This window comes from Hyposmocoma kahamanoa, unplaced genomic scaffold (genome assembly GCF_003589595.1).
Source record: "Hyposmocoma kahamanoa isolate Upper Pololo Valley unplaced genomic scaffold, ASM358959v1 232, whole genome shotgun sequence".
Lineage (NCBI taxonomy): Eukaryota > Metazoa > Arthropoda > Insecta > Lepidoptera > Cosmopterigidae > Hyposmocoma > Hyposmocoma kahamanoa.
The window spans coordinates 8,602,023-8,618,893 of record NW_020653750.1 but is presented as its reverse complement, the minus strand read 5'-3'; the positions used below and the strand labels follow the sequence as shown (position 1 = coordinate 8,618,893).

At 38.6% G+C, this 16,871-nt stretch overlaps 1 protein-coding gene across 1 annotated transcript in view; it reads left to right on the top strand.

Moving 5' to 3' along the window:
• The window catches only part of LOC113228508 (serine/threonine-protein kinase/endoribonuclease IRE1), a 54,212-nt gene extending 37,341 nt beyond the window's left edge, over window positions 1–16,871 (top strand). Inside the window, exons 9-14 of the mRNA XM_026461843.1 lie at window positions 4,677–4,816; window positions 5,643–5,833; window positions 7,305–7,438; window positions 8,229–8,376; window positions 10,787–10,975; window positions 15,394–16,871. Coding sequence (XP_026317628.1) covers window positions 4,677–4,816; window positions 5,643–5,833; window positions 7,305–7,438; window positions 8,229–8,376; window positions 10,787–10,975; window positions 15,394–15,861 — 1,270 coding nt within the window. The 3' untranslated portion in view covers window positions 15,862–16,871. The remainder of the gene's footprint in view (window positions 1–4,676; window positions 4,817–5,642; window positions 5,834–7,304; window positions 7,439–8,228; window positions 8,377–10,786; window positions 10,976–15,393) is intronic.

Below are 16,871 nucleotides of genomic sequence, written 5' to 3'. Positions count from 1 at the left end.
CCGTAAAATGTCTAATTATTACAATTCGATAAATTAACAAATATTTCAGATCAAATCGATAACTTTTCGGTGGCTACCTCGTGCATTCTCCCAAGTGTAGATAATTTTCCCACAGTGACAAAGGACCGCTCACCCTACTTAAACGTAGCACATCAAAATATCCGTAGTATAACTGCAAACTTAGATGACTACTTAACATTGATGCAAAGAACAAATGTTGCTTGGGATTTAATTATTCTTTCTGAGTGTTGGCTTCCCAAAACAAACAAAATTCCAAGTATTAAAAATTATAATTATTACAAAACTAATCAAAACTTCACTCAAAATGAGGGCGTCGTAATTTATGCTATTGATACGCTAAATATTATAGTAGAAGAACCTAACATCCTGGACTGTAACTGTCTCACACTGAAGATAAATATGGACACGCTAATAATCGCAATATATAGACCATGGGGTATACATGATCCTACGACCTTCATAGAATCATTAAATCAATATTTACTTATGAACTCTAATATGAATAATATCTTCTTACTAGGTGACATCAATATTGATATAATTGAAAATAGTGTTATTTCTTCTACATATTTGGATATGTTATGCTCACACGGAATGCTCTCGGCACATAAATACCCCACACATAATAAAACATGTTTAGATCACATATTCCTAAAAACTAAACTTGAAGCCTGTTGTTATGTGTCGGTAACTACCATAACTGATCATTATTCTTCTTTTCTAGTATTAACACATCGTACACAGATTTATAAACAATCCCAAAAAATAATTTCTCGTATCGATTATGATAGGCTAGATGTTGCATTGAAATCGAGTGAGCTTAGTAGTATATACACTATTTTTGATGCAAACCAGGCTACGTCCTACTTAGTGAATGTACTAAGCAATGCAATTTTAAATAGTACGATAAAAATAAAAATTTCAAATCGTAAAATAATTTACAAGCCTTGGATCACACCGGGTGTACTCAAATGTATGAGAAATCGTGACAAATTACATATTAAATCTAAACTAAATCCTAATAACTCTATATTAAAAGTAACCTACAGCAGGTACAGAAACTTCTGTAATGCTCTTCTTAAAAAACTTAAAAGGCAGTACTACAAAAATGAAATCTCTAGTGCAGCGACGAAAAGTAATAAAAAGTTGTGGTCTGCTATCGCATTGGCAACCAATACTAATAAGAACAAATCGACTCCAACTGAACTTATCGCTTATGACCCTGTCGTCTCAATAAACAAAGTAAACGCTTTTTTCGTTAATGTTGGTAAGGTTTATTCTGACAAAATCCCTTTGTCTTTTGTGACACATAGCATGTACCGCCCTCTACGAGCACACCCGAAGTCACTGGTCTTACTGAATACGGATTGCACTGAAATCGATGCTATCATACTCAGTTTGAAATCTGATTGCTCCGTGGGTAGAGATGGCATCTCAGGAACAATTTTCAAGCGGTATAGAGTCGAGCTGACGGAGTCGATCACCTATATATGCAACCGAGCTTTGGACACTGGAACGTTCCCTGATATCCTAAAACTGGCGGAAGTACTTCCCATTTACAAGAGTGGGGACAGAGACTGTGTCAATAACTATAGGCCTATCTCAATCTTGCCCGTCATGTCCAAAATCCTGGAAAAAGTGATTAATGTACGGTTTACCAAATATTTAGAGAGTAACAGTCTGTTATCCATCTCACAATATGGATTCAGATCAGGACATTCCACTAGCCAGGCGGTTCACGAGCTAACTAATTACATAGTGACTAATTTAGATGCAAATAAAAAGGTTATCGTGATCTTCCTGGACCTGGCAAAGGCATTTGACACGGTCTCAGTTCCGCTGTTGTTACGAAAACTTGAGCTTCTGGGAGTGAGGGGGTTACAGCTGCAATTATTCCAGAGTTACATGAGAAACAGATGCCAGAGGGTGAAAATTGGACAGTGTGTTAGTGACGATCTTCCCATTCTACACGGAATCCCGCAGGGAAGTATTCTGGGACCAGTCCTCTTCCTAACTTATATAAATGACCTGTGCAACCTTGATCTAGGGGAGGGTAGAATTATTTCCTTCGCGGATGACACGGCTCTTCTTTTCAGGGGGGATTCTTGGGAAGAGGTATATAGGGAGGCTCAAGTTGGATTCAGTAGGGTATTAAACTGGCTAACTGAAAATAAACTTACTTTAAATACTGACAAAACAAAATTTCTGACCTTTATGACTAAAAAATATCACTCACAGGAACATGAAAATAATAGTATTATTGCCCATTCGTGCCGCCAAAATGCTCGTCCTTGTTCTTGCCCTACTCTCTCAAGGGCCTCCATGATCAAGTATCTAGGTGTAATTATCGACGAAACTCTTAGTTTTCGTCAACAGGTGGATGCTCTCTCGGACAGGGTGCCTAAATTAACGTATGTATTTAGGAACTTGAGACATGTAAGTGAACCTAGTACTGTTAGAATGGTTTACCTAGCACTCTGCCAACCACTTTTGACTTATTGTGTCTCAGTATGGGGTGGCGCATCCACTTCTATCCTTCTACCGCTGGAGAGAGCTCAGCGACTGATACTGAAGGTTAGCCTTTTCTTACCGCGACTACACCCAACTAGTGATCTGTACAAGGCGGCTAATGTCCTGTCCGTACGCCAACTATTTATACAGCACGTGATCTTACTGAAACATTCCAAATTGTCTTTCGACCCGACGCACATGAACAAAAGAAGGAAATATATGGTGTGCTTCACGGGAATCTTCCGAAGTCAGTTTGCTGGGAGATTTTTTTGCTTCCTTGGGAGCTACTTATATAATAAAATAAATCGAGTTCTTAACTTGTACCCAGCTACAAAAAATGAATGCAAAACTAAGATCACAGAATGGTTGCTGAATCTCGATTATCGAGCCACGGAAGACCTCCTTTCTATTCAAGCATAGTGACATGTAATGACGTGTGTCACTGAGATAATAATATTTTTAAATTTGCTGCAATGTGGTACAAAATATTTTTGTGGTACAGGGTCATTTAATCACAGGTGTTAACACATATACTTATATACAATAAAAAAGACAACACAAACACACACACAAACACACACATACATACACACAATTACTTACACATATACACTCACATTCGCACATATTCACACCATCCGTACTCACACATTCATTATAAATTACTATTTTACTTTATTTTTATTGTTTTTCTTGGTTTAATTTCTACTTTATTCATTAAGAGTTATACGCTAAGTTCATCCAATATTTTAAATTTGTGTTTTATAATTAGATTTGCTGCAATCTTGATTTATTCTGTTAAGCTCAATCATGTCCGGAGGTGAGAGCCTGGAGATCCGTGACACAGGTCTATACCTAGTATGGACTCCAGCCTCTTACAAAGGTATTTCAGACATTTGTATATGTATATTCTCCTTAGCAGATTAGCCATAAGAATATAGTATTAATGGAACGCCTTTGTAAAGAGATAATAAAGATGATTATTATTATTATTATAATTTGACTAAGGCTCAAAAAAAGGATCGCGTCACTTGGTGCAATGCCATGTTTACCAGATTCAACGAAGGGACATCAAATTTGGTGTGGGATATAGTAACAGGTGACGAAATATGAATTTATATTTACGATCCCAAAACAAAGCAGCAATGGTGCATATGGGTCTTTTGAGATGAGCTGAAACCAAGCTAAGTGGCGCGCGTGCAAAGTGCCTCTAAGCGGATGATTGCTTCTTTTTTTTAATAAAACTGAACACGTAGCTACTGTGGCTTTGGAGAATCGTTGTACCGTGAATAGTAATTGAGACACGACCATTTGTTTGAGGGAAGCTATTGACAAACTCCACCACGAGAATACGAGTTCTCACACGGCCAGACAGACAAATGAATTTTTGAAGGTGAATAACGTTGACCTTATGAGCTATCCCGCGTACAGTCCCGACCTGGCACCTTGTGACTTTTATTTATTTCAAAAAAATAAGAACCAGTTACGTGGTCAACCATTTTCATCACCGGAAGAGGCTGTTGAAGAGTATGAAAAATATGTTTCAGAGATTGTCACGGAGAAGTTGGCATAAATGTTTTCAAAATTGGTTCATTCGTATGAAAAAGTGCATTAACGCTAACGGAGAATATTTTGAGAAACAATAAATTCATTTCTGACCGTTTATAGTATTTCTTTCTTATTCATTACGGAAACTTATAGTGCGCCCGACGTATTAGACATACTGGTTGATGACTTTACTTCAGTCAGCCGTGACCATGGGACCTGTAAAGAGCTAGAAACGTTGGTTTGTTTGAAAAAAGAAAAACAAATATACGCGATTTAGATCGGTAAAATACTTTTCTAATTCATTTATACATTTCCAATTTGCAACAAACGCGAAAATCTAAGAACTCGATGTAAATAACTATAAGTTTAAATGAAACATTGGACATAATTTGATTGTGTGATCAGACCTTAGATTTTTAGGTAATTTTTGTACTATAATTTTGTGAGGTAATAATAAAAAATAATAAATATATTTCACAAAGTATGAAAATGATTGATTGATTAGAACATATTATAATGACATAGCGGTCAAACATGCGTCTTTCACATTAAAAAAAAAAAAGGACAAAAAATCATGTCTTGGTTTATATTTTTAGGTATATCGCTTTAGAATTGTGCTCAGCAACATTGCAAGATTACGTCGAGAAGAAACTGAATTTTGAGTGCAGGATCGACGCTGTGGAAGTGTTACGTCAAGCCACGATGGGGCTATCGCATTTACATTCTATGGATATAGGTGAGGACTTCTATTGTGTTTCTTTTTATTTTTTAATTTACTTTCAAATGTTTGCTTTTATATTTATTTATGTCTTAGATGAATGGTGAATGTGTACACACACCAGCAAATTTTCATTAACGTTTAAATTTATTTAAATAAGAATTAGATGTAAAATAGCAATTAAAGTAACATATTTTAATACCGACTTAATACAGTGTTACTCATTGTCCATAAAAAAAAATCGAAGTTAAACTTTTGTTTAGCGAAATTAAACTTTGTTTAATCGAACTTAAACTTTTGCGTTTTATTTTATTTTATTATGCTTTGTAATAAACAGTTTAACATTGATTAAATCAAAGTATAATAAATAAATAAACATTTTTCAATGAAAGATTACGAAATTGACAAGAACGCAGCATCAAATTAATGAAAAAAATTGTTGTTTTAATTTTTCATTTTCAAATAAGACCTAAAAAAATTGTAAAATAACAGCTAGACTTAAAAAAATACTGCATTACTTTCGGGATTTTGCTAGTGTTTCGCTTAATAATAAAGTACCGGCGTGTGTATTTGTGTCCAATGATTAACACGTTATCATAACATCATCATCATGTCAGCCGGAAGACGTCCACTGCTGAACATAGGCCTGTCCCAAAAAAACGTTATAACCGTGGATAAAGTGTCTTTAGAATATATTCATATTATTTCTAAATCCTCCTTTAATATTTATGAACGAGTATGGTTTTATACAGTTACATTTAAACATTATTTGCTACACCCAATGATATTGAATTGATATAGCTCTACACACTCATTACGTTATAACGGTTCGTATGCGTTACAGTGCATCGAGACATAAAACCGCACAACGTCCTACTTTCGATGCCGTCTGGCACGGGTGAGGTGCGGGCTATGATATCCGATTTTGGTCTATCGAAAAAACTGAACATCGGAAGAGTAAGCTTTTCTCGCCGGTCAGGTGTCACCGGAACGGATGGCTGGATTGCGCCAGAGATGATCAATGGCGAAAGAACGGTAAGTTAATTCAGATAGGACTATAGTTCTGTAGGTGAGAGGTAAAGAACCTGAAGTGCCAAATAATTTTCACCACAGAGCGTTTTAAAGAGAATGGGGCTCTTAACTCGGTATTTAAAATCAGTCTGAAGGCATATAACATGTTAAATAAAAAACATACGACGTTAGGACTTATGTTCACTTGTACTAAACTCATGTGCGTCTTAGGCCAATGCTTGCAATACAAAATACACTCTTAATTCATTGTGTTAAGAGTGTCTTGTTCTTATTATTATCAATTTAAGAATTTGTTTAAGAAGTACTTGAGTTTAGTGCAAATGGACATTAATGTTTTTTACCATTGCGTGATTTTTAGCATTCTGAAGCAATGTTTGCAAAAACATCTAACTTCCAAAATACATAAATATTACTTCGACAAACGCATTTTCTGTTATTGCATCTGCGCTTATTCCTAGATCAAAGAAAAAGTGCTTACCCCTTCACTTCGTTATATATATCAGAAATAAGTATTTTTGTCAAAAAAATTCACCTATTCCCATAGTACACTTGCGTCGACGCCAAAGGTCAATATTAGGAATGGGCGTTATAAATTGTATATAGTTATTGAAACTATATATTGTGGCAATATCGAATATCCGATATCGTGTATCTTAGAAACTATATATAGATATCGTTCCGCATCGCGTATTTTATAGCGATGCCGAATCAAGTCGAGCGATCACTACTCGGTAATCCACTCGGATACCAACACGAAAACATATATTTTCCAAACTATATACCGATATTGCTTTGTATCAGATATTCTGAGTGAATATCAACGCGAAACCTTTTTTGTGCGTCTTCGAAACTGTATACTAACATTGGTCCGCATTGCTCTTGTAAACCTATATCCAATAATATATAGTTTCGAAATCTGATTCCGAATATCAGTGACGGCAATGTATCAACGCAGCGCGCACGCGGGCTGTATCCATGAATATATAGTTTCATAAAATATATAGTTTCGAAATCCGATTTCGAATATTGATATATAGTTTTGATGGGATATTCAGAAAAAGCTATATTACCCATTCTTAATTAATATTAAATTAAATTCATGAAGGAATACTGCCATCCTACTTGTTTCTACCGCTAAGCAGTAATATGAGCATTACTGTGTATCTTCCGCCGTTTTATAGTTTATGGTGAAATTACAGGCCCATGAGGCTTGTCAACTTACGTAAAACGGGCGCAGTGGCGGTGCCCCTCAAATCTTTGCGATTTAAAGCTCTGAATGGCATTGCAACTATTATGGACAGACGTGTAGTTTACCATCAGGCGCACGACTTATTCGTCCCGTCACTTGATATATACAAAAAAACTTTTCAGCAGCTTTGCTCCAAACATTTAAATTGAAACAACTGAATTGTAGGAACTTATGAGCTGATATAGAATTAATAATTTATCGGTATCAAAACATTTTTTATTGCAGACGACTTCAGTGGACATATTCTCGCTGGGCTGTGTGTTTTACTACGTGCTGTCTAAAGGTCAACATCCATTCGGCGACATGCTACGGCGACAAGCGAACATACTCACCGGCGATTACAATTTGGACTATTTGGAGTATGACCCTTTTTTATTTAAATCGATAAATTTCGCACCATGTCACGGTAAATAGGTGTTTTATCTGTATCATTTAATGATTTTTTTTTGACATGTTAATGAAGAGGTTTCGATAAAAGACAGATGGGCCTTGCGTGCATAGTGTAACGATATACACGGAGTAGTACGAGTAGTGTAATTCTATCCAAACGTAGCAGCGTGGCTTGTATGAGGGCACGCCCGCAGCGCGAACGAGTGCGTACGCACATATTCGCATAACCTCGCGTTACACAGCGCGGGTCGCACGCTCCTTTAATTTTATAAGATTGTAGCGTTCGCTAGGTAATAATTGTAAAATTACAGGCAAATGAGACTTGTCAACTTACGTCTTAGGGTGACGGGCGCAGTGGCAGTACCGCTCCGATCTTTACGTTTTAAAGCTCTGAGTGGCACTGCAAATGTTATGGACAGACGTGTCGCTTACCACCAGGCGCACGATTTGTTTGTCTCGTCATTTGGTATTGTAAAAAAAAATATTTACAACTAAAATAGTAATGTGACAATTTTTGCTGCGAGTGACATTGTAAGCATTGACCCGCCGAACAGGTGGTAGTTATACTACATGACGTATATTATGTAACGTGCTTATTATCACGATAGGCGCGCAGCATTTGCCGTCATAACGTCGAGTCAGCCATGGATTCTGGATTCAAATGTGAATTTCGAAACAAACTTTGTCGTTAGAACATGTAACAACTTTCTTAGTGTCGTTACTAGCTTCTAATGTAACTGACTACATGCGTTTTTTTAGAAAAGTACTACCCGAAGAAGAGGTGTTGGTAACAAAGATACTAATTCGCGCCATGATATCTGCGCGACCGCACGCAAGACCACCCTGCGAGACTGTGCTCAAGTATCCCATGTTCTGGGGCAAGCAGTGCATACTCAACTTTTTGCAGGTATTTATTTATTTTATTCATTCACGGAAAACCAACAGCTTCAACCATTTAATAAAAACAGAAATAGAAACATAAAGCCAATTGCAGGTTTCCTATTTACCTACCGTTATTTACTATGTTACCTATAGTTTCAGACCAATCAAATCACTCATCCAAAGAACAGAGTCTGATGTGATTACACAGCGAAAATATGATAAATACATAATCTCGTTATTCTAAATAAGGCCAATCGATAGGTGTTTTTAGAATTTTTATATCTTATTTCGTTTCGGAAATATAAAATCGAACAACAGTCTATTTGATACCCACAGCTAAAAACAACGAACGAAATGTACAATGTTCTGCGAATAAACAGTCTTACATATACGCCTTTGTTCTACGGATGAGTCGAAATACGGCAATTAAACAAAGAAAAGTATTTGTTAACAACAACATGCACTTACTTAAATATAACAACCCAATTCCTGCGCAAACAGTCTCAGTACCAAAATAATTTGATTATTCGATAAAATTAAATAGAATGTCCGTGAGTTTACGCTTTAGCGTATCAACATTACAATTGAATATATCAACATCCTGGTCATGATCGCTCAGCACACTGTCCAAGCTCTTGCTAGCTCTACATTAAAAAAAAACTATTTTGTCTATAATTGGCCCTCGCTAAGGAAAGTGCATTTTTTTTTGTTTTTACATTGTAATGTGTCGGAGCAACATGACTTCTTTAGTAGGTCACTGGATTGCATATTGAAGGAAATGTTGAGTAGGCATAAGATTCCGTATATTGTAATTGAATTATTATTGCACTTCTATTAGCACCATGAACAAATAAACGCTATCTAAAATTGTTCCTGTTTTACTATATGTCGCTAACCAGATGACATCTCAACTACCTCTGCACAACCAACATAATATGAGACAATTCATGCGAACTAATTGAAACAAATGATATGTTGCCCCGGTGTGGCAACGAACGCTGGTTCGTGTCCAGTTAGAACGAAGGAATTTTTGTTTGTGTTATTCGATGTTTGTATTAATAACAACAATAACAAACCACTGGAGTATTTTCACGGAAAATATGTATTAATATTGATTATTGTATTGTGATAGTAAAAATATCATGATATTCAATAAAACAAATGATATTGTTAAGGCAGCAAAATGTAATAATAATAATAACTTTTTATTAATAGCTTTTAGATAAATAATTACAATACTTAATTAGTGATTGAATGTTGACCAGTTAGGATACATTCAGACTCCACGAAAATTTTAAGCTATGTTAGCGAATAGTGGTGTTGTTGCCACCGGCATGCTTCAACCGTATGTTATAACATATGGCTTACGAGTATAAAAAAATGTACTTTGTCGTCTCAAAACCAGTACTATGCAACAGTTACGTAAAAAATGTAAAGAATCTAACTCCAAGGTTTAAATTAATTTACTTTTTATAAGTAATAGAATAATAGAAGTGTATTATACAAAAATTTAATGTTAAAGTTTTTGTAAATACAGATTGGGTATGCTATTTTTCACTGTAGAATACAATTGCTACTGTATATATTTACCTGGTCACGTTTAACTGACATGATAATTAAATTAATACATGTTTGCAGTTAATGCGTGAAGTCGTAGTCCGCGACTTCGACTACGTGAAGTTGAAAACGACTTCACGCATTAACTGTCGAAATTTACATTAACGCATTAACTGTTAAGTCGAAACCTACTTCATGTAGAAGAGATCGATTTCATGCAGTTAATGCGTGAAGTCGTTATTAACTTCATGCAGTGGAGGTCTCGGCTACATGAAGTTGATTACGACATCACGTATTAACTGCATATATGCAGTCAATCTGTTGGCAGTTTAAGTGTCCGCTTTTTCTTTGAACACGAAAGAGCCTGATTTTCGGCCACATTACAAAAATAAAAACAAACAAAGAACTTCCCAAGAAGTCAGCATGAAAATTTACTTTTTAGCAGTACATTAAACTTTTAAATGTTTGACCATTGCTTACAACATCGAAGTTACAAAAAAAATGAAATGCCATTAGATTTAAAAAAGTTGTATAGTTGCAATAAAGAATTTAAAAGATACTTTTGTGAATATATTCGTTTTCCCGTCTTTTAGTAAACAACATAATATATTTGTCGCATTGTTTGAGACAAGCACTTTATTTATTTGGGCGGGAACGGGAATAACTTGCCACGTATAATACAATGAGTAAAATTGAAAAAAATGTGAGTTAATCTCATACTCTTCCGGCAATCCTTACTTGCCGGTGTCTGTAATAACGTACTTATTAAACCCATGTAATTGACCCAATAATGGGCATTATTTTATAGTTAACGAAAAGAAAAAAAATGTTGAACCATACCTACCTTTTATGTATCATTATTTTACTTACTATTCCAGGACGTAAGCGATCAAGTGGAGAGCAGTAACATTCCAATCACAGAGCACCCAATAGAGTACGGTGCCCGTAAGGTAATACGTGGCGATTGGCGCGCGCACGTTTGTTCCGTAGTGGCGGGAGACTTGCGCACGCGCAGGACGTACCGCGGCGAGCGCATGGCGCATTTGCTGCGAGCTATTAGGAACAAGGTGAGTGATTGATCTATATTGGGTGAAACTCTTATGTTCTTTGTATGTAGAAATAACCACTAACACCAATTTATCAATGCTCGTAGTCCTTAATAGGAATTTAAAAGGCTGCCAATACTTTAGTTGTTTCTGTACGAGAGCCCTGAGGTTATAATTTACGTCTTCACGCAGTTTCGGACTAATCGTACAATTCGTAAATCAGTAGCAGTAGACCTCCTTGTAAAAGAATTCGTCCAGGGAAGTTCTGCCACTTTATCTATTTCTGTCAACTTATGTCTAAGTCTTTTTTAAATTTATTTAATACATTTTACAGTGACAGGTCAAAGAACTGGCTATGAACCGTGAGGAGTGGAGAAGGCTACACCGAGTCTGGCTCTTAAATAAAATGATGATGACAGTGACAGGTGCAATGGCAGTGTCCTTCAGATTTTTTGGGGGCCAATGTTGCTCGCTTCCGTAGGTTTACCCTTGAGATCCTACAAGTGATCCCTGGGTGGTGCTAAAGAGCAACAACTACTGGTAGTAGGCTTCGGCTGTGGCTGGTAACCAACCTTCCGACCCAGTCGAGTCGCTAAATGGTTTATCCGTGTTCCGGCTTATGTTCGGGAGTTGCCATTAGGAGGTCGGGTCTGAACGGTTGCATTGCGTCTAACGACGAGTAGTAGCTGCTTGTACTGCCACACTGAGCACTCGGTTCTGGAGGCTAGCGGGATCCGAAGCGCGGTGCACCGCTGGCCGACAGTGGGAAGTTGGGCACAATTAGCGGGAAAGCCACTCGTGAAAGCTGCCCCGCCACCCAACGAAAAATCCCGGAATGCTCCACCTAGCCGGTTGACGACCGAAGGGAAGGACCAGGTCGCCATCTCCGGGGGGTTTGGGCGTCCCCGCCGTCTCCAAACCGATGTATGGCAGTGTGAGCTTGCTGCTTGGTTGGACGACGCAATGCCTCGTTCCACTGCCTTCCTCTTGCCTATTCGCTTCTCCAATTTAAAATTATGAGTAACAAAAAAGGAATACATTTCTCACAGCGGTTGCACGTACTCCCTTTAAAAGTACACTTCACCAACATCAGAGGGCTGCACTCAAATATCGAAGCGGTCTACCACCACCTGGAAACCGACAAACCGCAGCTGCTGTTCCTTTCCGAGAGGCAGATCAGATGTCCGGTTGACGCGGCGTACCTCAGCTACCCTGGGTATACTCTGGAGCACAGGTTTTTATCTCGCGACGGACTCTGTGTGTACGTTCGCGATGACATCTGTGTCAAGCGTCTCAAGAACCTTGAGTCACCAAGTTTTTCTGTTTTGTGGCCGAGTGTTTCTGGTTGACACGGGAGTCACACAAATAGTGTACTGTTGTTTCTACCGCTCGCACAATGGAGATCAGGAGACGACCAAGCTGTTCCAACATCCGAGCCAGACGTCTGATGATGCTGAACATAGGTACCCAATGGCCAACTAGTCATTCTGGGGGATTTCAATGCGCACCATCAATAATGGTTGTTCCCGTACCAGAAGACCGATCGTGCTGGGAGAGAGACGCGTAAACTTGCATTAACGCTAAGCCTTTCCCAGCTTGTCAGTGGCGCCACAAGGATCCCAGATGTTAAGTCTCATACGGCTAATTGCTTGGACCTACTGCTAATAACTGATCCAGACCGATACTCTGTGTTTGTGGATGCACCATTGGGTACTTTCGACCACTGCCTGGTGAAAGCTGTATACGCATACTCCCCACTTGATCAGGACCCCAATGCCACGACACGGGTGTGGCGATACAGGTTAGCAGATTGGGACGAAATACGCCATTTTTCTTGCTTCATATCCCTGGTAGGCTTGCTTTTCTTCAGGAGACTCGTCGAGCTGTGCTGATGCTGTAGTCGAGGTCTTGCGTTTGGGTATTGAGTATTACATACCATACTCTGATGCACCTAATGGACCCCAAGCTCGTCCTTGGTTTGGCGCTGACTGTAGCCGTGCTGAATCACAAAAACAGTCGGCGTATCAAGCTTGGGCACATGCTCAACTGCGCAAAGCTCCGAGTACTCGGAATTTGAAGAAAGCTTTTAATAAGGCTGCCAAGAAGTGCAAAAAAAGTGTTACGCAGGGCAAAGTTCGACCATGTGGCATCCCTATGCCAGCATAGGGGCCAAACTTGCCTCTTTCCCAGCAGGCAGCAAGTCTTTTTGGTCCCTTGCCAAAGAGGTCGAATCAAACTTTAGCCTCTCTACTTTACCACCTCTGCTGAGGCTGGATGGCTCGCTGGCTCATACTGCGGAAGAGAAGGCGAATCTTTTGTTTCACTCTGCAGAAAACTCGCATCTGGATGCCGCAGGGAACCTACCACCTTCTTTACCTCACACTGGCTACTGGCTGCAGTATGGCACCAGTTCGCATACGCCACTAAGAGGTACTCAGAACTCTGTGAAGTTTAGACGTGAATAAAGCTAGCGGACAAGAAGGGATTCCAGCAATAGTCCTGCGTAAATGTGCGCCTGAGTTGTCTCCTGTTCTCACACGCTTGTATCGCCTCTCACTTTAGACTGGTGTAGTTCCCAGGTCGTGGAAGCTTGCAAATGTGCAGCCTGTGCCCAAAAAAAGGAAGCAGAGCTGATGCTGTCAACTATCGACCTATCTCAGTCACTTCCATAATCTGCAAGACTAGGGAACGTGTACTTAATAATCGTCTCCCATCGTACCTTGAAGACAACGACTTCCTCAGTGATCGCCAGTACGGATTCCGACGAGGGCGATCTACTGGGGATCTTCTTGTGTACACCTCTTGTCTATGGAGCTAGGCTGCAGAAAGACAATGCGAAGCCCTTGCAGTGTCTTTAGACATTTCTAAAGCCTTTAGCAGGGTCTGGCATGCAAGCCTTTTAAGCAAGCTTCCCACTGACCTTTGCAACTGGATTTCGTATTTCTTAAGTGAACGTTCGATTCGAGTGGTCTTAGAAGGTTATTCTTCCGAACATAGGGCGATAGATTTCCATGGAGTTCCTTAGGGTTCCGTACTGTCCGTAAATCTCTTTCTGCTGCATATCAATGACATTTTAATTCCAGGAGCCTTTGGGTATTCTGATGACAGCACAGTTGTGGACAGGTACTTGACCAATGCCAGGATCAGTGGAGAAGAAATCCAGTCTTGTCGAGAGTCCATGGTTACTCGTTTGAATTTGACACTTAAGGCAGTCTTCGATTGGGACGACGCCAATCTTGTCAAATTTAATGCTACCAAAACTCTACTCTACTCTACTCTATTCTCCACAAAACGTAGTCCCTATCACCCGACTTCGACGTTTCGTGATGTATCCATACCGATAGTCGACCATCTCCAGCTACTTGGAATGGACCTGTCGTCCAATCTGAATTTCGGCAGATACATTGAATCCATGGCCAAAAATGCAGCCAGGAAGCTTGGCATTCTTTCCAAGGTGAGGCGTTATTTCACACCGGGATAGTTGCTTCAGCTGTACCAAGCACAAGTCCGGTCGTGTATCGAGTACTGCTGCCACTTATGGGATGGTTCTGCTACATACAAGCGTGTCACATACATTTAATATACAAGCGTGCCAAGAGGCTTATTGGTGACTCGAAATTAGTAGAGGCGAAGCTGCCTAGCCTTGAACACCGCCGTAAAGTTGCCTGCTTGTCGGTAATCTACAGGATATATCACCGAGAGTGTGTGATGGAATTGCATAATTTGATTCCGCTTTCCCCTTTCCATCATCGGGGGACTAGACGTGGGCTGGGATTCCACCCCTATGTCGTAGATATTCCCAGGATCACGAAGCGTTTCGCTTCCACATTTATATGGCGAGCGGCTTTCGAGATGAGAGTGAATAGGCATTATTTAGGTGTGCATGCTACATCGTTGTCCTCACCATCACTTTCCATCAGGTGAGATGGAGGTCAAATGCGCACTTATTTTTTATAAAAAAAAATATTTACGATAAAGTTCTGAGTGGCACTGCAATTGCAACTGCCTCCGTGGCCGAACGGTTACCATGCCGGACTGCCACGCAGAGGTCCCAGGTTCGATTCCCGGGCCGGGAAAAATAGTTGTATGGCCTACAATTATTTCTCTCGTGAGTTTGGGTGTAATTTGTGGTTGTCTATGTGTGTGTCCATGGCACCCGCGACACAGGGTTTCCCTAGTGCGGGGCTATGTTGAGTGTGTGCGTTATTTAAAAAAAAAAAAAAAAAAAAAAAAAAAATTGCTATGGCCAGGCGTGTTCCTTAACACCAGGCGCACGATTTGTTCATCTCGTCACTTGGTTTTTTTATTATAAAAAAAAACGTAGTCTGCTTCAATATTTTAAATGTCTCTGTTTCTATAGGTCAAACGTCTTAATTGTAGTTGCGTAGTGAATAAAGGTGATAATATATTTTTATTAAAAATAAAAATCTTTGTTACAGAAACATCACTACAGAGAACTAGAATCCGAAGTACGCGAAACCCTCGGCAAGCTGCCCGACGGTTTCATCACATACTGGTTAAGGAGATTCCCGCTCCTATTACCACATGTTTGGATACAAATGCAGCAATATCGGCACGAAGATATTCTTCAAGCTTATTACCCACATTCTTTTACCTTCCATAGAGATGACGTCATAGAACTTGACAACCAAGGATTCGAAGAAATTTCCGATGCCTTGTGTAACCCAGACAAAAATGAACTGTTTGTCAAAAGTAAAGTTTACGTAGACGAAAATGAAGAAAAACAATATAAGTACCACAGAAATGGTTCACCGCGAAAGAGAAATGACTGGAGGAGCGAAGGACCAGATCATAAAGTTAGACAAGATGACGTCAGACTCAGAGACCGACATTACAAAAAGAAAAAAAAGGAAGATATTCCTATTTGGACTGTGCCGCCTCAGTAAGCACAAAACATAAAGACGATTATTATGTGATTTTTATCTATTTAATAAGACATTTTTATGAATAATAAGTGAGTGAAGTCAGTGTTTAGATCTCTAATTAGTGATTATTAGGTGTTTATTAAACTTATGCCATCCATTACGCGGATTCCTGTCTAAAGGATTAGTGCGGTTATTATTTCGACATTACTTATGTAATTTCAATGTTTTATAGCAAAAGAGGGCCTGCAATGTCCTTTGAATGATAAGGGACCAATATTTAATTAACAAGTTAGCGCAGATTTGTTAACTTAATAAACAACAGAAGCTTATAACGTTCTCAGTTAAATTGTCAGTTAATGTAGGTATTAGGAGATGATTTTGCTATGCTTGGGAGTAAGATTATTGTGACAAATTAGGATGAAATGAAATAAGGATGAAGGTTTTTAATTTACAAAAATTAGTTCGAAAATGACATTTTTTATTTTAGTTTAAATATATCACTCGTATATAGAACAGAATTAATATATTGGTATAATTTTGCGTGTATTTTAGAAATTATAATTGAGCTATCAAACTACGGTGTTTGATGAGTTTATGACTATGTTATTGTAATTAGTAAGTGTTCTTAACATTCCACTTAAATATGTTCTAATATTGTTCAATTTTGGTTGGTGCTATTGGTAAGGAATGTGAAATAATAGATTTAGAGATTGTAAAATCATGGTTACAATAAGACAAGTTTGGTAACTCTATACAAACGTAGCAGCCAGGCTTATATGTGTGCACGCCCCGCCGTGTCCGGATGCACACATTCGCTTAATAATATAAGGCGTGCGGAACGACTACGCGAGATGACGCGAATATGTGTGCGCGCTGCTACATTTGTATGTTAAGTATGGTCTTATAATACTATTCTGCCTCTCATAAACAACGCCTAAAGTTCTTTTTTCTTTCAAAAATGTCAATTATGTTGATTTAGCTTAACAATAAAACAAACTAAATTAGATAATTTTTAAAAAAAAAAACACCTA